The sequence below is a fragment of the Melospiza georgiana genome, chromosome 9 (assembly GCF_028018845.1).
Source record: "Melospiza georgiana isolate bMelGeo1 chromosome 9, bMelGeo1.pri, whole genome shotgun sequence".
In the NCBI taxonomy this organism is placed as follows: domain Eukaryota; kingdom Metazoa; phylum Chordata; class Aves; order Passeriformes; family Passerellidae; genus Melospiza; species Melospiza georgiana.
Window position 1 is genome coordinate 17,803,055 of NC_080438.1, and position 24,089 is coordinate 17,827,143.

Sequence of the window (24,089 nt, forward strand, 5' to 3'; positions counted from 1 at the left end):
ATCTCATGAGAGCCTGTGGAGAGCCCTCAGCAGCCTCTGCTCCTCTCTCCACTGCCACAGCTCGAGGGAAATGGACTCAGCCAAACTGTTTGTCGCTCTCACAATTTTCTTAGTTTGGGGATTTTTTTTTCTCTCTTCTTTTTAATTCAGGTCATATCCTTCTGAGAAATACTAGTGTAAAAGGGCTGTGAATATATGGGGGCAAAGACTGGGATTTGAAATTGTTATTGAGGTACTGAAGAAGTGACCCAGAAAAGGAGAGGTTTCAGTTTCATAGAGAAGTCACTAGAGACAAAGCCCTTGCCAGCAGGTTTAGGTGGCCCTTGAAGCAGAAGAACATATGTCCCTGTGGCAGCAGCATGGCTGGGATGACCAGGGATGCAGCATCTGCTGCCCAGAGGGAGGGATGGGGACAAGATTCTGCAGTGCTGGTGATTCTGGGGAGACCCTGCCCTTGCAGCTGGGTGCAGCCTGTACAGCTGCCAGTGAGGACATTTATTTTGAGGAATGCTGTTTGACCTTTATTTTGAGAAGTCACTGTTAGAGTGTGATGTTGCAGTGATATAGTGTTATAATTTTGAGAATACAAGCATTGTTGCATTTAATATTGCCATCACAGCAGCTTTCTACTTGTACTGCCACTGACCTCAAGTCCTTGCTTCTTGCAAGATGTTTTTTTTTTTTTTAAAAACCTAAACCTGTGCAGCTGCTATAGCTATGCCATAATGGCTTTTGAGCCTTGAGTACCAGTGGCCAGTAGCTGTATACTCAAACCCTTAAGTACATTTACCAAATCTCCAAAGACATGACAAAACTCTCCAGTGGATAGCTTGGCTTTCTATCACGTGCTACCAGTTTTACAAGGGAAGGGGGTAAAAAAAACAGGACCTGAATACAGAGTCAGTAAAAACACGGTGAGGGATTTGTCATGCTTCAAATTTCTTTGGTTTTTTTCCCCTACAGATGCGGTCTTTGATCTAGGAAGAAAATCCACTCTTTGTCAGACATTATAAATTATGTCCCAAAGGCTAATTATAAAACCGCATCAGCTAAAGAACATTACAAAAACTAAGCTGTCTTGGATAGGAGCTGCTGGTCTGTGGATGAGAAAATGAATCCAGTCCCTCCCTACAGAGAGGTGGGCTGCAGCGGCTTTGTTCCCACCCAGAGAGGAGAAGGGTGGTGGGGAAACAGTGGCCACATGGTGCCAAGGTGAACCCCCCAGCCCTGGGCTGCCTCAGCCCTCCCTGTGCTGATTCCTGATGGAGCACTCCATGACCTGACTGCAGGGAACTGGTGGGCTTGGGAACAGAGCCAAACCTGGAGCCCAGAGCAGCCTGAGAGATCTGTGGGTTTCCCTACACAGGGACAGGGAAAATGCCTTCTGATGAGAGAAGGGGGCTCCACCATGGGCTGAAGATGTTCCCTTGTTGTGGGATGTGAAGAGTTTGGGTGGCCTGCACATTGTCCACCTTTGTTAAGCCAAGAGGTCTGATCTGTAACACCTGTCAGCCTCTCTCTGTCCATCTTGCCAGGCAGCCCCCACCAACACCTCTCTGTGCCTAAACACACCAGTGGAAGGGCTGGCACATCAGCCCTGGAAGAGAAGGCAGGAGAGGGAAGCGTGGACGTCAGCAGCATTTAGCCATGGCCCTCGTGACAATGACAGCAGGTTTGTGTCACTGGGTGAAGTCCCTGCCCCAGAGAGCAGCTCTGTGCTGACAGCCTGTCCCACTCACAGCAGGGCAGGGGTGGGCACGGTGTCACAGGAGAGCTGGCCAGGGTTTGCACAATCCTGCTGGGGCACTATCACTTAGATAAGCTGTGTGTCTTATGGTCAGGTCAGGACAACCCAGACAGAGTCAGCACAGACTGCAATAGTACCAGGTGCTCTCAGGGAGTAGGGATAATTAGTAGCTTTGTTTACATAATAAAAATTTTGGCTTTAACTATGTTTTAATACTTCTAGGTAGTTGTTTCTAAAGGTACTTTCAAGACATTCAGTTGGTGAAGTGAGAACAACAGAACTTGTGATGGTTTTGGTTCAGCAAAAATATCCATTGCCCTGACCCCAACCCCCTCTCCCTCAAAGGGTTTTTGGGTGGTTGATAAGAAGTTGATAATTCAACAAAATTCACTGTGCCTGTTAATAATTCTTCTATAAAAGCCCCAGGTTTCCCCTGTGTACTTCAGTCACTTTTAGCATGAAGGGACTCATCCTGGCCCTGGTGCTCGCCCTCGTGGGTAAGTAGAAGCTTTACCATCACTGCTGAGCTGTGACAGCCACTGTGATCCTGAGCAAATTGCATCTCCTTGGGGCTTTTCAGGGATATTTACAACTTCATTTGCTGAAGCCCTTTAATAGCTTCAGCTGTAAACTGTTAGATTTCTGTGCTAAGCTCAGCAGCAGAGAAAAGCCAAGCAAGCAGCAGCTAGTGAGCAGGGCTGGCTTGGGCTTGGTGTCCTGGGGGTGTGGGGTGAGCCCCATTTCTGGTGGTTTGCCAACCATTAGCACACTGACTTAATGAATAATACATTAAAGGATCTACAGAAATGGTTTTTTTTTCATTAACACTTCTCTTTCCTTCCTCACAGAGGGCCAGAAGCAGGACCTTGGTAAGTGGCTCCCCTGCCATGCAGCAGCTCCCTTGCTGCCTTCCCTCACAGCCTTGCCTTGCCCACTGCTTGCCCCTGTTTTGTGGCAGTGAGAGTTTCATCTTTCTTTGCTGGGCTGGTTCAAGTAACATCACAACAGTCATGGAAGTGTTTGTGTTATATTTTTTCCCTGACAGAGCCTGTTTTTCACATGGGCAAGACCTACCTGTACAGCTATGAGAGCATCATTATGCATGGGTTCCCTGACAGGAGCATGGCCACGGCAGGGCTGAGGCTGGCCAGCAAGGTGGAGATCAGCCGTGTGTCCCTCAGCGAGCACCTTCTGCAGGTAAATCACCATGGCCATAGGAGCCCTCCCACCCTCCCACTGAGATCATGCAGCTAAAGATGCTGCATTCATACCTCCAGGCTGGCAGAATAAGTGACAAAAGATGTAGAGTTCTCACAAAAGCTGTGGGCCCTACCCACTGCTGAGATGGCGCTCCAGACCCCAGCAGTTTCCCTGAGGCAGTGAAGATTCCCCAGCAGGGACAGAGGTGTGGACATGGGCACTGAGCTCTGCACCCTGCACACCAGGTTATGGTGGGGAGAGCTGGGGGCACTGCTGAAGGGTCTGCAGCTCATCCAGAACGCTTTGGTCACTGGCAGGGACCTACAGAGAGCACCACAGGCTTGCTCACAGCCTGCTCCTCTGCAGGAAGGAGCTGGAGCTGCTTCTCTCTGCTGCCATCAGGGTCTGGGCCCCCTGGCTAAAGCTGCCTTGGGTTCACCTCCATACAAAATATGGTTGGCAGCTCTTTAAACAAATGTCCTAACATGATTTTACTAAGGCAACACTAAGCTTGGGTATGAACATGAGCATTCTAGAATGAAATGTCCATGTTTTTTAACCTGGTCCATTGCCTAAAAAAGCTCAGCACTGGAATTCAGATATCACATGAGAAAGACCCAACTGTCTCCATTACCCCCTTTTGATATTGTTACTCATCAAAAAGATTAAACCAAACAGTTTAAAATACTGGCATGGCACGAAAGACCACAGACTAGGGACTGAGAAGACAGCACATGGAGAAAAAGCTGTGGGAGCTGCCCTTAGCACTCACCTAGGAGTTTTCTCAGTCTGTAATACTGCACATATGCAAGTGAAACAGTGAAGGAATACCTATTGTCAAACTTTGCACAGGGCTGCCGTTGCAGGCTTGTGTAACCTCACTGGAGTTGAGACAGGAGCCTTGAGTAGGATTTAATTTGAGAAAATGTGACAAGAGGCAAGCCACCCTTACAGCATCGATTATAAATGCCTAAAATAAAACAGAGCACTGAGCCCACACCTTTTCCCTCTGCAGGAACATGTACTTTAATGCACGAGGTGGGAGGTGTGTGTGTGAGGGACTGGATGGGTCTGTGCTTGCAGGCACACACTTCCACTAGGTAGCAGTCAAGGACTTGAGCACAGGCTTTACAGCCAGAGGAGCTCAAGGGGTGTCAGCCACTTCCAAAGGTGTGAGCTCTGCTCCCTCATCTGCTCTGCCGTGCCTTTGGTGCTCGGGGACGTGCTGGACCTGGAGCAGCAGCCAGAACAGTCCCTGTGTGCTCAGGCAGGCAGCTTGGGCAATAATGGCTTGGCTGCCTTGCAGACTGAAGGGAGATCTCACTTGTCATCTGTGGGAAAGGAGTGAGTATCCTGCTTGTACTGATTGTTGGTAGCTGGTGTTTCACTCAGTCTACAAACTTAATCAGACTTGCTGAACTTTTGAATTCTGCTCACATAATCATATTTTTCTGGCAGAAATCCTTCATGGAAGTTTGCATTTCCTAGGCTGAGCACAGGAGTCCAAACTGGAAATTGTTTCCTGCAATGTTAGACAAGTGACTTTTGTCTTGCCATGGAAGAGGAGTGTCCAGTTTCTGTATGATAGACTATTTCAATCTGATGGTGAAAAATATGGTTGTTCTCCTATTTTTGTTCACAGATTCGGTCTCCAAAGCTGGAGGAACACAATGGCTTCTGGCCCATTGACTCCTTCACTCCGTCTTCGAGGCTCTCAGAAACCATTGCTGCCTGTCTCAGCCAGCCCTTTAAGTTTGAATACACTGAAGGAAGGGTTGGGAGTATTTTTGCCCCTGAGGACTGTCCTGTTCTGTGCACTAACCTAGCAAGAGGGGTTCTGAACATGCTGCAGATAACCATCAAAAAGACACAAAATGTGTATGAGCTACAGGAGGTTTGTTTTTTCCATTCTGATTTTACTTTTAGTCTCGTTTCAAATTAAAGAGTAAGTTATACTTCCCAGACCATTTTCTTTGACCTTTTTATTGCTGTTTCAAGTGGGCATTCACTGTGTTTAACCCATACTTGCAGGCTGGGATTGAAGGCATCTGTCAAACCAGATACGTTATCCAGGACGACAGCACGAATAAACGTGCCACAGTTTCCAAAAGCAAGGACCTGACAGACTGCCAGGACAGAGCAGTGAGGAACCTGGGGATGGCCTACGTGCGGCCCTGCCCCACCTGCGCCCTGGTACGAGGGCAGGAGCCACCCCTGCACTGCTGCTCGTGGGGCTTTGGCTCCTCTGGGCTCACCAGCCCACTCCTGTTTCTGAGTGGTCTCTTTGCACTTCTAGAAAGCCAGAAACATTAAGGGCACGGTGACATCCACCTACAAGATCAGGTATGACGACAGCGGGGCATCGTTGATGTCCGCTATGTCGGACCAGGTGTACCAGATCTCTCCTTTCAATGAACCCAACGGGGCAGCAGTCGTGGAGGTGAGGTAGGTGCATGTCCTTACATTATCACAGCCAGGAGGAGATGCTTAAAACTGATTATATATTTGCTGTTGATTTGTGAGAGAACAAGAAGTGTCTGGTCTGTGGCTGCCAAGGGCCAAAGCACTGTACAGCTCCTGGGATGCCCAGCCCAGGATGCCCAGGGTGTTTCAGCTGGCCTGTGCCCTACTGTTTAGGCCACCCAAAACATCTGTCCAACCTCTCAGAGACTTTAACAAGCTCTCACAAAGGCTTTTGCAGTCTATGGCTTTTCCAGATAATCCTGAGCCATGGATGAACAGGGAAGTGCCCCTCCATTTGCAGTCCTGCTGGGTAGCCCTCAGTCTGCTCCAATGCTGTGCAAGCCCTTCATGCACAGTGTGCTTGCTGTCTACTGATGCATTTCCCTCTTTCCCTTGAAGACAAGAGCTGTCCCTGGTCGGCACTAAAAGGCCTCCTCTCAGTGAACCAACAGTTCAGCTGCATAAACAGGGGAGTCTTCGTTACCATTTCTCAGGAGAGCTACTCCAGATGCCAATTCCTCTATTAAGGATAAAAAATCCAGATTTACAGGTATTAGAGGCTTACTTTCATCCACTTTCACTATTTATAAGGTTAACAGGTCATCACATAATTACTTTAGACATGAATACTTCCAGCTGTCTGTTTTTCCCCCAGCTAACAGAGACGCTGCGGCAATTAGTTGAGAATAACGAGAAAGGAGCCACCAAAGAAGCTATAGCCAAGTTCTTACAAGTGATCCAGCTTTTTCGTGTAGCAACCCTTGATCAAATCGAGTCTTTGTGGCTGCAGTTTGTCAAGGAACTCCCCTACAGGTAACTATGGCCTTCAGCCAGGGATTCTGACCAGAGGCACACTGGGCAGTGAGGTGATGAGTGCTCCTTTCCCTGGCAGGCCCTGGTTCCTGAGTGCCATCTGTGCTGCTGGAGCCACTGACACGTTCAGATTCCTGAAGCAAAAAATCCACGACATGAAGCTGAACATCTGGGAAGCAACAGTGACTCTCCCTCTCGCCTTCCATTTTGTTACGCCAAACATAAAGACCCTGGAAATTGCCTCAGTGAGTACAGATCATTTGTCCTTTTGTTTTCCCTCTCACTCCTTTTTAAAGGTGAATTCATAGGATTATAAGTGAAAGATACAACACATTTCCATCTAAACTTATAAAATGCAATGTAGTAACAAAAATGGGAAATGCTTCATAAAATGTTCCCAAACACTTGTTTCCAAAAGTTTGTAATTATATTTTATATTAAACACCACAAACTATAAAAAAACCTACTGTTGATTCTTTTTGCCAAATCAGAAGTTAAAAAGAAAAAAGACAAACTCAAGAAAATAATATGTAATCAGTATCTAAAGAGCATACAGCATAACTGGGGCAAATCTACTTAATTTTCTTGTAGCTGAATGTCTACCATTCGATTTAATTCCTGAAATTATTTAGAAACAGCACAAATCAATTTTATCTATTTCTCACATCCATTTATTGATAAATACAGCTCTAATTACTAGAAACAGTAAAAAATTATACTTCTCCCTTCTGCAGAGTTTTCTGACCTGTCCCCAAATCCAGAAAGTACTGATGCATAGGATAATTGTCTACCTAGGATATGGTAGCATGGTGAATAAATACTGTGCTCATGCTTTACTGTGTCCAAATGAACTTCTTCAGGTATGTGACTCTCATTTCTTACTCATAAAAGGTGAAAAATTTTTAAAAGTGCCTTTAATTTAGCTCTCACAATGCTGACAATTAGGTAACTCACTATTTGCATGCCTCACTCAGCAATGCAAAGACAGAATGAAACACTGAGCTGATGCCTCTGAGAGAACAGGCTGGAATAGTTCAGAATTTCAAATGTAATACTAGAAGCCCATTGGGATAATGGATCCTGTAACCAGCCTGAAACTGAGTTAAGTTGTGACAAAACTCGGATTAAAGCAAAATAATCATGATTCTATGATTCCACTTTGACATTAGGTAGAATATACTTAAAAAGACAGTGAAGTGTGAATATAAGCAAAGCTCTAGGTATGTCATAGGCTAGGGCTTCCAAGGAAGCCCTGCTACACAATTGCAGAAATATTCAGGACATTGTTCTTGGACCGTGCAGTCCCAGCTCCTTGCTCAGCAGGACCACAGCACTGAGAAGGCCTTGCTGTGTTTGACATGTGTTTCAGTCTTCCAAAATAAAGTGAAATAACGCCACGCCACCAGAACTGTAATTCTGCTTCTCAGAACAGCAGAACTGTTCAAGTAAACTTGAAATTATTGTAGGAAGTGAAAAATGCAAGTGCAATTTGGCAGGGCTGGCAGAGGTGGCCCTGGGAACAACTGAGCTTGGCATGAGCTCAGCACTGCCTTTGGACTTGCAAAAGGCTCTTTGGTGCAGGCACCCACCTGGGATTGTCTCCTACACTCAGGCTCAGGCACAATTCAAAATCAACTACAACACCGTGCAAGGAGAAAACCAAGTTTATTTGTATGGTCCATGTTTAGCATCCTGATAAGGATGGGATTTTCCTGGAAGAAAAGCCTGAAGAGCTCAGTTCTGGGATTTGCAGCAGTAATTGTTCTGCTTGCTATGGAAAGCACATTTTTATGCACTACTTCAAGATCATTCACCATTACCTGGTGAGGTTAACAGTGTCTGCTTCATTTTCAGCCACTCCATGACCTTGCTGCTGAAGCCACCAGCAGAGGTGATGCCAAAGACATGTCCTTGGCCCTGAAAGCCATGGGCAATGCAGGAGAGCCAGCCAGTATCAAACGCATCCTGAAGTTTTTGCCAACGTTTTCTGCAGCTGCAGCTTCATTACCAAACAGAATTCATGTTGATGCTGTTTTGGCTTTAAGGAAAATTGCAAGAAAAGACCCTGCAAAAGTAACTGCAATTATTATTTAAACAAACGTCTTAAAGGGTATGGATTGGGTTTGCTTAGTGATTCAGGAATAACAAAGCCATCAGGTAATGTTGGCAACTCTGGACAGGCTTCTCAGTTACTGGTCTTCCTCCTGCCCATGCTGCAAACTCCTGACATCATCCCATCCTTGCTGATATCCTGGGAAAGAGTGCTTTAGTCCCTGTAATGCTCATCCTAATGGCTGTTTCTCCCAGCCCTGCTCACTGTGCACCCAGCAATATCTTCACTTTTGGTGACAGCTGCCGTGCCCACATCTCTTGTTTAGGGTTCTGTTCTCCATCCTCTGCAGAGCACATATGCACTGTTCTGGAAGCGCTGCTCACAGGAAGTTATGGGCTTCTCAGAGGCTCTCTCTCCCCCCTGTAGGTAAGGGAGCTCACCCTGCAGGTGTTTATGGACAGCACGCTTGCTCCCACCGTCCGAATGGTGGCTTGTGTCGTTCTCTTCGAAACCAAGCCTGCTCTTCCAACAGTAACAGCTCTGGCCACCTCGCTGCTGACAGAGCCCAGCCTGCAAGTAGCCAGTTTTGCATATTCACACATGAAGGCTTTGGCAGCAGGCAGGATCCCACAGCTCCATAAACTGTAAGTAGAGGAAGAAGTATATTTTTAGTAGAAAACTGAGATTTTTTTTTCCATGCAGTTTTCTAAGAATTTGGTCACAGTTGACTCTCTTCATATGATTTTAATTGTCTTACTCAGATCTGCTGCTTGCAACGTTGCCATTAAACTCCTGGGCCCCAGGCTTGACAGGCTGAGCTATCGCTACAGCAAGGTCATTCAGATCAGTGACTATTCCTGTGAGTACCAGCTGCCCTGTGCACTTCCTCAGCTTAGGTAGCCAAATGCCTCTATTGTGTTCTGTGATTTTCATCCAAAATCCAATCATGAACTGTGAATTTAGTGCACTCTTGAAATAGAAAAAGCAGAAGAACTTCCTAACATGCAAAATTTCCTGTGACTCTTCCAAATCCAAATCTCTGGTATCTGCTGGGGAAAGTGGTGCTTGCACACGGATTTAGGCCTCTTTTTTCAGTCCCTGGGGTTGTGTTGACTCTGCCCTAGAATAAAGTCCTCCTCTTGAGGTTGCAAGCTTGAGGATCTATGGGACTGAACCCTGACAGAGCCCCTTGTGATCTTGATCCCCCAGCACATAGCTGAGGTGGCTTATGTGCACCAGAACCTTGGAGACCCTAACTTCTGCTGTGTTTTATTCCTGTGACAGTTCAGTATCAGGCTGGTGCCATTTGGAGGGTCTATCTAATGAACAGTCCCAACACCATATTTCCATCTGACATAATCACAAAAGTAAGAGGCTATTATGCAAACACTGCAATGGATATTATCGAGGTAAGTATTGCATTAAGGCAGCCAGCTTTTGGACTGTGATGTAGTGTTTAACTCCAGTTCTGGCTGTGAGGGTGGACGTGGAAGGGAAAATTTAGATAATGATTATGATTTTACTTCTTTTATTTGGGCTTCTTGACACACACATTCATCAATGAACACATCCAGTATAGGCATGTAAGTCTAGGAGCGGAGGAAAGCTTATGCAGCAGAACATCCATCTGCCCACCTAAAGTCACATGGCATCCAGGGTATTTTGCATAAGTACAGGGAAATTAAATTTCAGCCAGCAGCACAGCCAGGGCAGCACAAAGCTCCATGTAACAGCATGCAGGAATTCACACAGCTTCTTGAGCAAGCTTTGTAGCCTGGGCTGAGTTCTGCCCTACCCTAAAATTATCCCTGCTGACTAATTTAAGGCTGGCTGGCTCAGCACGTCCTCAGCATCTGCAGCCATAGCCTGCAGCCACCCACCAGGTACACATGTCCTTATAATGCAATGGCTTAATGAAACAAGTATTTCATGTGGCCTCAGTGAGTTAATCCCAGGCACAAGAGTTTCCTGAGCTCTCTTGTACTGGGGCTGTGCTGCCTGACTCTTTCCTACAGGTGGCTTTCCGGTCACAAGGCCTCACCAAGCTCCTGAGGAAGCAGAACATTCCCTTTGCTGACTATGACACGTACAAGACCCTGAAGGAGCTGGGTAAATCGGTATGTCTGGGCACCTTTCTGACCTGTCTGCATCAGACAGCTCCTCACAGAACCAGGGTTGCATCACTCACCCACTGAGCCATCCCTTTGATGTTTCTGGAAGAAAGGAGTCCGTCATCCTGCTCAGTCATGGAAAGCTGCACTTACATTGTACTTACTCTCTCAACAGGTGCCACCTTTTCACTCAACATGTGTTAGATCTTAATGTATAGAACAAAAGATAAGGCTGCTGCTGAGAGCCAAAATATTTTAAAGTGTATGTTAGAACACACTAACTGGTTGTTCTTCTATTTTGAAATTATAATTGAATAAGGTTTTTCCTTCATGACTCCTTGGGTGTCACCTACTACTTACAGCAGCAGAAATTACCTTGCCCTTACCTCATCCTTAATGGGGAAACTCTTTCTGAAATCAGCTATGCAATTAAGAAAGGCCACATTTGTTCAGACCCATAACATGCCTATTGGGTTTTTGGCTAAGGAAACACAGTTCTCATCCTTCAGATGGGATCTACTCTTTGTTAATACATTGCTCCACTTTAAATGATATTTTCTGCTCCTTCCCTTTCTCCCCATGTCTCCTAAACACCACAGTTTCTGGGATGGAAAGAACTGCCGCCAGAAGACCCCCTGGTATCTGCTTACATCAAAGTATTCGGTCAAGAGATTGCCTTTGCTGACATTGACAAAGAGGCCATTCAACAGACTATGATGGTACTGACAAGGCTGTTGACTTTTTGTCTGCAATTCTGAATAACTTCCCTTCCGTGTCTCGTCTTACCTAACCTATTTCTCTGTTTCCAGAGTCTAACTGGATCATCAGACTGGCAGCCAGTAGTGAAAAAAGTGGTGGAGGAGGTCCAGAGAGGCATTTCAGGGCGATGGACCCTGCCAGTGCTGGTGGCTGAGATGAGGCACATCGTCCCCACCGTCGCTGGGCTGCCCCTGGAGCTCGGGCTGTGCGGGGCCACAGTGGCCCAGGCTGCAGCTGATGGTGAGTGTGGGAAGCCAAACTGAGCAGGTTCCACACACAACTGTGGGTCCAATCCGTCTGCTCAAACTGAATCCTATATAATCTTGAAAGATACCCCAGTAATGTTGAAACCTAAGTGACCAGCTTCCTCCAAAGCGTTTGAGAAATAATTAGGATATTTCACTTGAGATATATTTGTATGATTCTGGTTTGGTATTAGCAACATTTAAATAACCATGTAAAGTATTTCAAAAAGTAAAATCACTGCTCTTGCCTTAACTATTATGCTTATTGAAAGTATTTTTTCCCCAGAATTTATTGTTCCTCTGTTCATATAATTTCTGTCTGTCTTTTTCAGTGGATGTAAAGTTATCACCCCCAGTATCTGACAATTTTAAACCCTCACAGTTGTGGGAATCCAAGACGGATATTCATGCTGACATCAGGCCAAAGTAAATATTACATATATATTCACATACACACACAAACATTAATATTTATAGTTATAGTTGTATCTGACATAGATATGTCGTGACACAGATATATGTCAGTCACATCTGACATAGATATGTATAGCTATGTGTAGCTATACAGGAATCTTACTTGTCCCAGATTTTGGACAAATCTGCTAGTCTAGAGAAAGTAACACAATCCCCTGATGCTTTACAACCCTGCAAATCCAGCAACGTGCATAGTATCCCACAGGATACTATGCTATTCTGCCACTGCAAGAAATGCTTGCATTTGTACCTGTTCAATGACTAAAGATACTAAGATGTGAAAATACATTATCTTATGTATCAAGTTTTTTACAATTTCAGCATAGAATGGCATCATCACCTGGCATAAGCCAGAAGTATTTCAGGGAGCAAGGAGAAATGCTTCTGGATCTGCAAAAGCAACAGTACTAATAATGATAATAGTAACAATGATGATAATAATTGGAGTGATAATATTATAAAAATAGGCAGAATCTGAAGCTATGAGATTCTGGAGTTAACTTGTCCTCAAGCAATGACAATGACAATACCAGTGACAATGCAGTCAGAAGGTTCATGTTAGCTTTGTTTTTCAGACAAACCACGTTTTCCAGTGGCATCTTAGCTTTTATCTTATCCTGTTGTGATAAATCTCTTCATCCATCTGTAGTGGGTCTTACAATAAAAGAACAGCATGAAAATGTACTTTTGCATTTCAAAGTTAAATTTTTGCATATTAATATATAATTGTGCCTGGTTTTATTTCCAATTTTTCAGAGCATATTTTCATATGATTGCAATGATGGGGATTAATACACAGTACTTTCAGAGTGGTTTTGAATATCATGCAGAGTTCAGTGCCAACACTACAATGAAATTTGATGCCAGAATAAACATGAAAGAGAAAAATTTGAAGATTGAAACCCTTCCCTGCCATCAAGAGGTTGAGCTCGCAGCTGCGAGGTACAGGAGAGCTTTTTTCATTTTCATTGCTCTGTGTTACTGATTTTGAGTTCCCTGTTATAAAATAACAAGTATACAACTACTTGTTAAGGTCTGCCATACCTCAGCAGTCAAACAAAGCTTTGTAATGTCGTTTTTGCACCAGGAAAGATGGGTAGAGTGAAATCAGAAGGTGTTATTTGTGTGCCATTTATCACCTCCACAGGAGTGAAGTTTATGCTATTTCAAGGAACATGGAAGAGGTAGATTCTGAAAAGAAATGCCAGATTTTCCCCAAAGGAGAAATACCAAGTATCTCTGACCAGGAGTCAACAGAAGGATCATCAAAACCTGGTGGCTGGAAGGTAAGGAAGCCTCTTGCCACCTGTACTGCAGACAGGCAGAGAGCAGAGAGCTCCCCTGAAGGGCTGGGCACCCCTGACATGGGAGCTGGCCAACCAGATCACAAACACAGGAATGGTGAAATTCAACAGGGGCCTGATACTTCCCACACCAAGCCTAAAACCCAATGGGTTCATTACATGATCCTTCACAGTCCACTGACTTTCTTCACTGCATGCAGGCAGGGCTGCTTTGACAGCATGTCCTCCTATTATTTCTTTACAGTCATGGGAAGGTGTCTGAAATTCACATCCTCTGTACAATATCTCTTTTTTATTATTATTTTTTCCTGAATCAGACTAATGTGAAAAATATGGTTCTTGGGCAGGATATAGATTTTTCTTCACAAATCCTGAGATAACTCTTAGTGGGTTGCAGGAGCACATTCTGTCATGTGCTCTTCAGAAGTTGGCACGGGAAGGCTGCACTGGCTTCCAGCAGGAGGACCAGAAGCCTGAAAGGGATGCAGAGGGACTGCCCCTGCAAAGAGCCCTGCAGGTTCTCACTGGAAGTGTGTTTGTGAAGCACTGCCTGAGAAAGGGTGGGCAGGAGAGATGTCCTCTTCCACAGAGCATTTTGGAGGAAACCCCATTGCTTTCAGTGCCTGGATCTCTAATTCTTCCAGAGAGAACTTTGTAGGAAACCACACTGCTTTCAGTGCCTGGATCTCTAATTCTAAGCATTGCTTCCTTCTTTAAGCAGGACTGTCAGCATTCTCTTCATTAACTGGAGGGATTATTTTAAGAGCTGGGACAATTTTATTTTTTTATGGAAAATTACTTTATATGCCTTATTTTTGTTTAATACAGCAAAGCAGCATGCCTAATGCGATATCCAAAGGATACCAGAAAGGTCCAGAAGAGATACATCACAACAATGCAGGAAGAAGATTTCACACACGCAGGTTCTGTAAAAAATTTGAAAGTTTGGGATGTTCTACTTGTCTCAGCCTTAAATCACAAAATTCTGCTTCCTTAAGAAATACCTATCTGCATGAATTATATGAAGAATTTGAAGCCAAAATAATTTTAAAGCCAGGTAAAATCATAAAAACAAGTTTTTCTGACAATCACTGTAGATAATGCTCAAGCAGCAAACCCTGGAATGCTTTTGCCTTTAGTTCGTACAGATGCTGACATTGACAAAATACAGCTGGAGGTTCAAGCAGGACCCAAAGCAGCTTCAAAAATAATTGAGGTATCAAGCTCAGGGTCAAAGGAAGAGGGAGAGGCAGCTCCATACGAGGACATTCAAGCTAAACTGAAGAAGATTCTAGGCATTGAAGAGGTGCTCATGGTAAGAGACTTTGAGCATCAGGGAGGGAAATATTTCCTATAATGAAGCCAAGGGTTTCCATTGTGGGAAACTGGCATGGCAAAGCAAGGAGGTGGGCTGGGAGGAATTCTATTTCCTTGAAAGCCTGTGGTGAGCATCTTATCTGACAGCCAGGGAAATGTAACAGAACAAGCAATAAATTCATAATGCTTTCAACTGTTTTTGGAGGCTGCAAATAAGACACGGCGCCGCACAAAACGGATTAACCGAGAGTACAACACTGAACACACAGGCCTGTGGGCAGAGCCCAGCACACCCCACCTCTCCAGCTCATCCTCCTCCTCTGCTGCTTCCTCTGCTGAGGGCAGAGAGCCTGGAGATCATCACAGGAAGGATGAGAGAAGGCAGTCTGGGCAGCAGCGTGGCAGCAGGAGCAGCAGTGGGAGCTCTGCTGGCAGCACAGCATGCAGCAGCAGCAGCAGCCAGGAGGACCACTCTGGGGACAGGCACTGCAGTGGGGACAGGGAATATTCCAACCAACAGGTAATTCACTCTGGCTGGACCCTTTATATTTCTTATAGTGACTGCTTTTGTACATCAGAAAATTGAGCTCATAGACTGTGGACAAAAGAAAGAGTAACCCTGGTTCTCTGAAGCATTTCAGATCAGAATTTTGACATTTCAGAATTCACCATAAAATGCTTAAAAAATGTAATTTTCTGCCTCTTTTTTTTTTTTTTTTTCCCATACTCAGGACTGAAATTTTTAAGGCATTTTTCAAAAATTAGTTCTTTATTTTCCCTTGGATCTTACATACTATCTATTTTCACAGGCAAACCCACCTGTTTACCAGCTTTTGTTTAAGCCAGCGGATGAACAGGTACATTTACTGCATGCAGCATGTACAACTAGTCTTGCTGTCTTTCTGCAATTAGATCCTAGTTCTCTGGGAGTGAAAATATGATAAATTAATTCTGCAACACCTTCCAGTGGTAGGCACCTGCTTCAAGGTGATTCTTTCTTTTTGCAGGACACAGGAGGGGAAATCCTGAACATCAGCATCAGCTCTTCTTCTTCCTCAGCTAGTGATGAAGATTTCTCCAGAGCCATATCTCAGGTGAATGTCTTAATCTGCAAGAAACCCAAACATTTACTTTGCATTTCCAGTTTTTGTATATTTGTAACAGATAGGAAAATTACAGTGATTTAGCATAAAAGATATATAGAAAGAAATGGAACTGTTTCTTATTTTATAAAGGTGAGCACGTTGGATAATCACTGACTGTAATTTAATATTCATTTAATACAGGTTACTTTTTTGAATGAAACCGGAATGTATTGCTGTATATGTTGAAATTTGTCTTGCTCAGCAAATAATTCACTATAAAAACCAGAACAATTTAGAAGTGCTGACCTGCTGGATCAGAAGCTGGTTTCAGGGATATTTTCCTTGTGTATCTTTCTGTAAAAGTTTAGGAGTTGACTCTGCTACTCTTTTGTTCATTAGGCATTGAAACTACAAAAAAATTTACAAAAAAATTCCCATCATAGTCTTAGTTACATTGGTCATGCCAGTGGTTTTACTATGGTAATTTTAATGCCTTCTTTGTGTCTTTGGTCTCTGTTTCCTCTCTACTCGCCAAAGCCTGAATTCCTGGGAGACAGAAAGCCACCAATACTGGCTGCAGTTCTTCGTGCCATCTACAGAAACAAGCAGCCAACAGGATTTCAGCTTGTCCTGTACACTGACACACAGCCCAAGAGGTGGAGAATACAGATGTTTGGTTCAAGCATCACAGGACCAAGCAGATGGAAACTCTGTGCTGATGCTTCAGTAATAAATTACCGAAAAATATCAGTAAGTTTAAAATATAAATCGGCCCAAATTTAAATGAAACTTAATGATCTTGCTATGTTTTATGTAAAAATTTATTTATTTTCCTTTACTAGGGCTCTCTTAAATGGGGTAAAAATTGCCAGGACTACCAGATTGCTACTCAGATTGCAGCAGGGCAATTTGCTGCTTACCCAGCTATGCAGATGAAGCTGGAGTGGCTGAAAGTGCCTTCAATAATCCGAACTACTGCAAGATGGTGAGATTTCACTTTAGTCTTTGAAAAATATATCTCAGTGCTCCAAAAAATTGCAGGTTCAGTTCTGCAATTTCCAAGCTAGAAAAAAATCCCTTCAATCAGTAGGATTTCATAAAATCAGATTACAAATGTTTGCTTTCTCTGTATTCATTCCCTCAAAGCATAATTACTGCATTTTTGTATGCAAGAAAACCACTTGGGATGATGGGATTTCACCTAATCTATTGCAGACTTGTAATTTTAAGTGCCTGAATTAGGAGATGGCTCTTGTCATGCTTCCTGATTCATGGAGGCTCAGAGCAGAAGCCTGACCGTGGGTCTCTGATGAAATCAGTCTCTTACTTAATTTCCTAATGCAGACACTTGCCTCTGGCTTCTAAAGCAGGTGATACAAATACTTCTCATAAAACTTATGCACATTAAATAACAAATATTTTATGACAGTTAATGTAAGAAAACTGAAAACTGTACATTCTGGGGTCCATTCACGTGTTTCTCCTTTTTAATGAAATATCTGTTGCATTCATTCATTGTATCCCTCCATGCATCTGCCTGCAATAACATATAGATACATATTGAGGCCTCTTTTTTTGGCATAGTGCTACTAAAATACAGTCATGTACAGCAACTCAGTTAACTAAATACACTTACAACACAAGTTTTCACATTAAAGGCATACAGGTGATTTGATTTAAAGTCTCCTGAAGAAGGTAGCTTTTTACATTAGATTGAATTACCCAAAGCTGTTATCTACTCTTATTAGAGGAGATTAAACCATCCAATTGACAATACTGGAGCAAAGCCACAGAACTTACCTTTTCTTTTCTGCTCAGAGATTAAGCCTTTTTATAAAGGAACATTTTCTGTATTTCTCTATTTGAGTCCCAAGCTTATTTGGAAACTTATTGATAGAGATCCTTCCATCAGCTTGTTGACAGTCTTAGTGGGGAAAGGATCCTTGCCTAAAGTTACCACTACATGACTGACCTACTAAAGTGAATTTAGCATATTTTTAGCGTGTTAGTATTTGGTGGCTTATGTAATTGATGCCTATTTTCAAGTCTGAATGTGTTTAAAACAAATTTGCCACACTTTTCTTCTCATATTACTCTCCCATCCAGAGTCTTTTGTACCAATTTTATACCAATTAAAAAATAAAATTGCTGCCTCTCCTTCAATATACAACATCATGTATCACCAAACCCTGATGCAAAACATGCTCTGATGCTAACACATATGCATATTACTTTACAGAGGTATTTTAGTGTGAACAAATAATAATAATTTCTTTCAAAGACAGTTCATTTTAATAACTTGCTTTTTTTTCCCCCAGGTTTTACTCATTTCTCCCAGGAGCTGCCTATTTGCTTGGGTTTTCCCAAAGGCAACAGCTTAGTCCCTCTCACCAGGCAACCTTGGTTATGGCTTTGACATCCCCAAGAACCTGTGATGTTGTCTTTAAGTTGCCAGAGGTAACAATTTCCATCATCTTTTATCCTGAAGCAATCAATACCTAGGAAATGGATTATTAAGGGGCTTTTAACCTGCTGATTAAAAAAACAAATCAAAACTATAAAGAAGCTGCCTTCAGAAGACATTATATTCATGCAGTTGGTTTTAGTATGAAAATATCTTACAACATATTTGTCTTTCGCATGTATGCTTATTTCATTTGCTTACAAGCATATGAAATAAACAGAAAATAATCATCATGATTGACAGCAAGTTAAAAAATAACTTATGAAAAAGCCCACTCCTCCCAAAATCTAAAGAAAGATGACAGGTGTTCCTGTGTTCTGGAAAAGACAGCAAAACCAGGCTGTTGAGACAGCCAAACAGCAGCACTTGATGTACAGGCAGAAAGAATGTGTGGATCTCAGGTGAGCAAACTGTTCAGCCTGAGAACAAATGTGATGTACAGGTACCCAAAAAGCTGCAAACTGGTGACTATCCAAATTCATTTCTAGCACTGCTGTTCCACTGGTTGCAGATGTGTCACACTGTACAACTATTTCATGCTGTAGACAGAGGACTTGATTTCTTTTTCTCTCTGACAGAAATCCAGATGCTAATTTAGATTTCAGTCAGCGCAGTCGTCTTGGAAAATTAGAGGAAAATGCTACCTCATCTCTATACTGTACTTTGCATTTTCATTCCCATTCATGCTTGTTTCCTGCCTGATTTTCAGCTCACAATTTACGACACAGCCATCAGTCTGCCCCTGCCAGTCCCTTCGCATCCGGGAACAGCCATCTCAGCATCACCATCCTCTGGCTGGAAGGGCTTTTCCCAAGCAACACTTTCACTCATTGAAAGTCTTAAAGGTCAGCAAGTAACTATCTGCACAGCCCTTGATTGACTCTGTAAATTTTGTAAACATGATTTACACTTTTGATGTAATTTTTTTTACTTATCTATTCACTTAAAAATCAGTTGATGTCAGATAGAAACAAAACATCTCTATGAAAATCTGTGAAGCAGCAAAGATATAAAGAAATGGAGACATACTAGGAAGATTAAACTTTCAGTTCCATGCCAAATAATACTTTCAAATACTTCCATTCCCAAATGCATCCATTTCAGCTTCACTGCAAAAATTTTGTGATGAAAATACAAAATGAAATCTGTGAGAGGAACATCTAAGTGACTGCTGATTTAGGGTGCTCTGCTTGATTAGCACTGTTATGTTGAAGCTGAAACAGCTCGAAAAGTGTACTCATTAATTTCAAATCTTGCACTTTGAGTTTGAAGGGATTATTGTTTTATTAATGCTGTATTAACAGCTAATCACATTATACTTACTTAGGGTAAGTTTTAAAATGAAAAGCTTTATGTAATCCTGCAATAAGGAGTCACATTTTGCATGGAATCAGTGGGATAATATCATACCATGCATATTTATAAGGTGTCCTTGTCCATAGCAAGGGGATTGGAATTAGATGATCTTTAAAGTTCCTTCTAGCCTGAGCCATTCTATGGTATTTCTTAGGTAAACACCAGACCTAATCTGTATTAACTACAATTGTTGCAAAATAGTTTCTAATCAGGGCTGGTAGGATTTCCCGCAAAATGCCATCACAGTGAAAAATACAAAAATGTAGTATGGTATTTTTTTCTTCCCAACTTCTATTTCTAATCCTGGTTATGACTCCATAAAGGTATCTGCATTTCAGTAAACTTTCTATAGTGGTAATGGTATGTAAATTGTTATCAACCCTTGGGAAATTCTTTTGATTACAACAAAGTTAGAAAAGCCAAAATGCCACAAACTGAGAGTTGCACCAGCTGTGAGCACAATTCATCTCACACAATGCCTGAATCACAAGGGTGTTGTCCTGCTGCCTGGGGACTGGAAAAGTTTTACTTTTGAATTACTAAAAATCTAAAATTTCATCTGACAGAATTAATTCATTTCTACATCAGAACATGCAGAATCAGAAGATTTTTTTTTCCTTTAATTACAAAACTAGAATAAAATATCTGTCTCATATAAATTATAAAATGCTTACTTTTTACTGGTTTTTTTTCCAGGTCATTGTACAGTTTTCCAAAATAAGATCACAACTTTCAACGGTGTTGAATTTAACTATTCAATGCCTGTAAAGTGCTACCATGTCTTGGTGCAGGACTGTAGTCCAGAGCTTAAATTCCTGGTGACGGTGAAAAGACTTGAAGAGGCTGCTGACCTTATAGCAGTAAATGTCAGAGTCGCCAGCCAGTAAGTAATTGAAAACTTAATAAAAAATAGGTGCCAAGCTGAATATGCTATAAATGACGATCAGATTGGCAGGGCAGCATTAGATTCATGCAGAAAGTACTGATGTCAATGGAAAGATATCTAGGAGTGTCACTGAAATTTGGGACTTTGTCTTTTAAAAGTGCTTCTGAAATATATCTGAGGTTCACAGGAACCTCAAGACTTTAATGCCACAAATTCTTCATTAATTTGTTAGAACTTAACCATCTCATTTCAGTACTTAGTGGTTAGGCAGACACATAAATTGTAATCATTAGTCTGGCCTTCTACACTAAGCTAATAATTAGAACAAATTAGAACCCAGAGTCATTACAGAGAGTTGCTGAAAAGTGGACATAGCTAAAAAGGGCATTACTTATCCCAGATTAGAGGCACTCTCTTAGGACATCTCTCAGTTGGTACATAATATTCTAATCTATTTGAAATTCATTTAAGATACACTTTGTTTCAGCCTGGAGTAATCACCCCTAAATTGTATGGGATTATGCATACTAAAATCATTGCAGGGAGTGTTCTTCAAAGCACATAAATAGACTTTGATCTGTAAGGTTTCATTACAAGTAATTGTTTATTTCTGAAAAATGTGTGCCTAACTGTGCCATAGTGTTAGAGAAACAGAGGGAATCCAGTATTCCCTGCACCTGTTTTATGGAAGAACACAAAGAAGCTTGTTTTATAGACTGTATCTTTTGTAGATAAAGACATTCCTCATCACTGAATCATGCCTGATTGTTTCATGCAATTGTATGTATGTGCTTTTGATGTGCTTGAGCTTCATATTTCTTCTATTAGAGCAAACCCTGCTCTGAAGAAAATACTACAATACACAGCCTGTTCAGGCTGTAAGAGAACTGCCCTAGGAAACCCAATCTTCCTTTGAAATGTAAAGCACCTTCCATTTATGTGAAGGTAATAGCAATTGGGTGGCTCTGCAGCAAGGCTCCTGCAGCCTGGTGTCTCCCTGCCTGTGCCATGGCCACGAGCAGCCCCCCAGAGATGGGCACAGCCAGGGGAGGGCACTGGGAGCCCTCCTGCTGGCACACTCACCTGGGCCCCCAGCCTTCCCCCCCTGAAGGGCAGATTCATGCCAGGGTGATACGAGCATCCTGCAGTGGTGGTTCTGCCAGAACAGCAAATTATAAGCTGAGTAGGGCAAAGGAGAAGCATTTGTTTACACTAATTTCCTTTATTTAAAGTGAGATTGACATGTATGTTTCCAATGGACTCATCCAGTTGAAGATTAATGGTGTCCAAGCCCCAAAAGATTTTCCATACACATCTAATACTGGTAAGAGACTCATATTTAGATTTTGTTTAATCTTTCCTGATCCTTTGATGAAGGAGAAGACATGATCCTGCAGACACATCACAAGATAAAAGAGTTAGGAGACTAATTTGAGAAAGAGTTAGGAGACTTTAACATGCCTTCATGCAAGATTTTCTCATGGGTGGCAAGAAAGAGGAGCAAAGAATGAGATGCTGGTCCTGTGCATCTTTGCACAGACCAAAAATGCAGGCCTGCAGTATGTTTTGCTGATTCCAGAGACCCACAGAATAGGCATTTAGATGACCCCTGTCACAGCCACCCCTGTGAGCGGCTTCAGCTCTTCCCAGGGCAGGGAGCAGTAGTCTTCTTACTTCCCACCATCTCTTTTGGGATTCTGTAGAGTGTGCATTATGTCCCCAGGAAATTAACAAAAGGTTCAGGGTGGATCCTAAAACAGAAACTTCATTTTAGGAAAGATCACATTGTTCTTTTCTGTTGCAGCTGCAAGCATGCTGCTCAGCAGTGAAAAGAAAGGACTGACACTAAAGGCCCCAGATTATGGCATAGATAAAATATACTATGATGGGCACAGACTTGAGGTAATTTTTAAGTTACTTTCAGTGGGTTTAGTTTTAGAAGAAAAGCATTTACATGCAACTTTTCTGTATTTCCACAAAGATTCAAGTTGCTTTCTGGATGGCTGGAAAAACATGTGGTATTTGTGGAAAATATGATGCTGAGATAGAAAGAGAATATCAAACACCCAGTGGATATTTAGCTAAAGATGCTGTGAGTTTTGGTCACTCTTGGATTGTCTCAGAAGACCCCTGTACTGGAGGTACTAAGATCCCAACATTTATTAATGTAATTGCCTTCATATAATTAATCAATCAATCAATCAATCAATCACATGAATAGTTGGTTTCTATTAATTGTAGCACAGTTATCTCATTTTTTGCTAATTTTGTGGTTAGTGGCCACAGTCTAAATGAAGAAAAAAAATCTGGTTTTTTTTCCTGAGTTTGGTAGTTCACTGCAAGTTCTAGTTTTGTTGGGCTTTTATATCAACATCTTATGCACTGTATAGTTACCTGGAGTTTGTGTGTTCAACTTAAAACTCTCTAAGTTGATAATTTAGTATGAAAAGGAGGAAGTTTGACTGTTGACAAAAGTAATTTTATGTTATCTTTAGCAGTTTCATTCTTTATTTTAATTCTGTTATTTACAGACTTTTAGTTTAGATTTAAAATATCATATCTAGCCCTGACTATCAAATTTAGAGGGCATTTGAGGTGGGAAAAACTTGGTTTAATTTCCTCAGGCTGAAGATTAACACAGTCTGAAAACTTCAGCCTGGGAATGACTGATTGTTCTTGCCATCCAGGTCCTACATAAAAACATGAATGTGTGGCTTACATTAGGGTGCACTATACATTTTGTGTGGAACACAACCCTGTGGGCATGTGTTGGCCTTTCTGTAATGTTTTCTTAGATCAAGCTTCTCTGGGTTGGCTGGATTATAGACTTAAGGACTAAGCTACTCAGCCACGGCAAAGCAGGTGTGGTGCTGCTCACAGTACAGAGAGGATATGCCTGGGAGCCACTGCTGCTCCAAAATGAAGTGCTGTCTCAGTTTCAGTAAAGTTGTGTGTCAGCTGACCAAGGTTTTCACATGTATCTTTTCGGATTTGGACATCAGTGTCCCACCAGATGCCATCTCTGTCCTTGCAACTGTGCTCCACGTGCCTCATTTTCTCACAGCCTGAGCCTTTGACAAAAAATTGATTCACTTCAACCTGATAACCTTCATCTAGCTGTGGCACACTGTTCATCCATTGGTCTTAGTGTTTGCCAGTTCTACAAATTAACTACTGAAAGCTATTTGTCTAAACTCTGTGCATGCTTTAAGAGGGTTCATGTTTTGTAGCTTGTAAACTGCAGCACAAACTTGTCAAAAGTGAGAAGCCACTTTCACTTGAGAAGGCAGCAGAAAAATGTTTTTCCGTGGAGCCAGTCCTTCGCTGTGTGGAAGGCTGCTCAGCAACCCAGACTGTTTCCGTGTCCGTGGGCTTCCACTGCGTTCCAGCCGGTGAGTCTGGTGAGCTGCGCACGCCACGCTGTGTCACCGGGGTTCTGTGAAAATCCGCACTGACACAGGAGCGCCCCGATGTAAAACCAACCCCGCTCTCCTTTCTCCTCCAGACTCCGCTCTCAGCCTGGACGGGCAGCTTCGGCTGGACCAGAAATCCGAGGATGTCGTGAGCTCGGTGTCCGCTCACACGGCGTGTTCGTGCCAGCAGCAGTGCCCGGTCTGAGCCCCGCTCCGGCCCCGCTCAGCTCGGGCGGCGGAGATCGGCCCCGTGTCCTCGGGGAGGCCGCTCTGCTCTGCTTCTTCTCCCGGGGATCCTGGAAACAACCCGGGCACCCGGCCCCGGGGTGACCTTTCAATAAACAGCTGCTCTCTGAACGCTGGCCGAGCTCATTTGTCTCTGCACAGGCGGCGCGCTGG

At 42.9% G+C, this 24,089-nt stretch overlaps 1 protein-coding gene across 1 annotated transcript; it reads left to right on the plus strand.

Annotated features, from left to right (window-relative positions):
* The first annotated feature begins 2,201 nt into the window (after nt 1-2,201).
* Nucleotides 2,202-23,976, plus strand: LOC131087142 (vitellogenin-A2-like). Its single transcript, XM_058030570.1, has 35 exons — nt 2,202-2,244; nt 2,596-2,616; nt 2,793-2,944; nt 4,590-4,841; nt 4,979-5,140; nt 5,244-5,392; nt 5,810-5,960; nt 6,066-6,223; nt 6,303-6,468; nt 6,958-7,083; nt 8,078-8,296; nt 8,703-8,920; nt 9,038-9,135; nt 9,561-9,685; nt 10,292-10,393; nt 10,987-11,106; nt 11,197-11,386; nt 11,724-11,817; nt 12,622-12,807; nt 13,013-13,151; nt 13,998-14,226; nt 14,309-14,484; nt 14,692-15,006; nt 15,296-15,343; nt 15,494-15,580; nt 16,109-16,321; nt 16,414-16,556; nt 17,890-18,028; nt 18,745-18,880; nt 20,088-20,274; nt 21,510-21,601; nt 22,082-22,179; nt 22,259-22,418; nt 23,508-23,669; nt 23,783-23,976. Exons 1-35 carry the CDS (start codon nt 2,205-2,207, stop codon nt 23,893-23,895), a joined length of 5,166 nt encoding a protein of 1,721 aa, XP_057886553.1. The 5' UTR covers nt 2,202-2,204; the 3' UTR covers nt 23,896-23,976.
* The last annotated feature ends 113 nt before the right edge of the window (nt 23,977-24,089 follow it).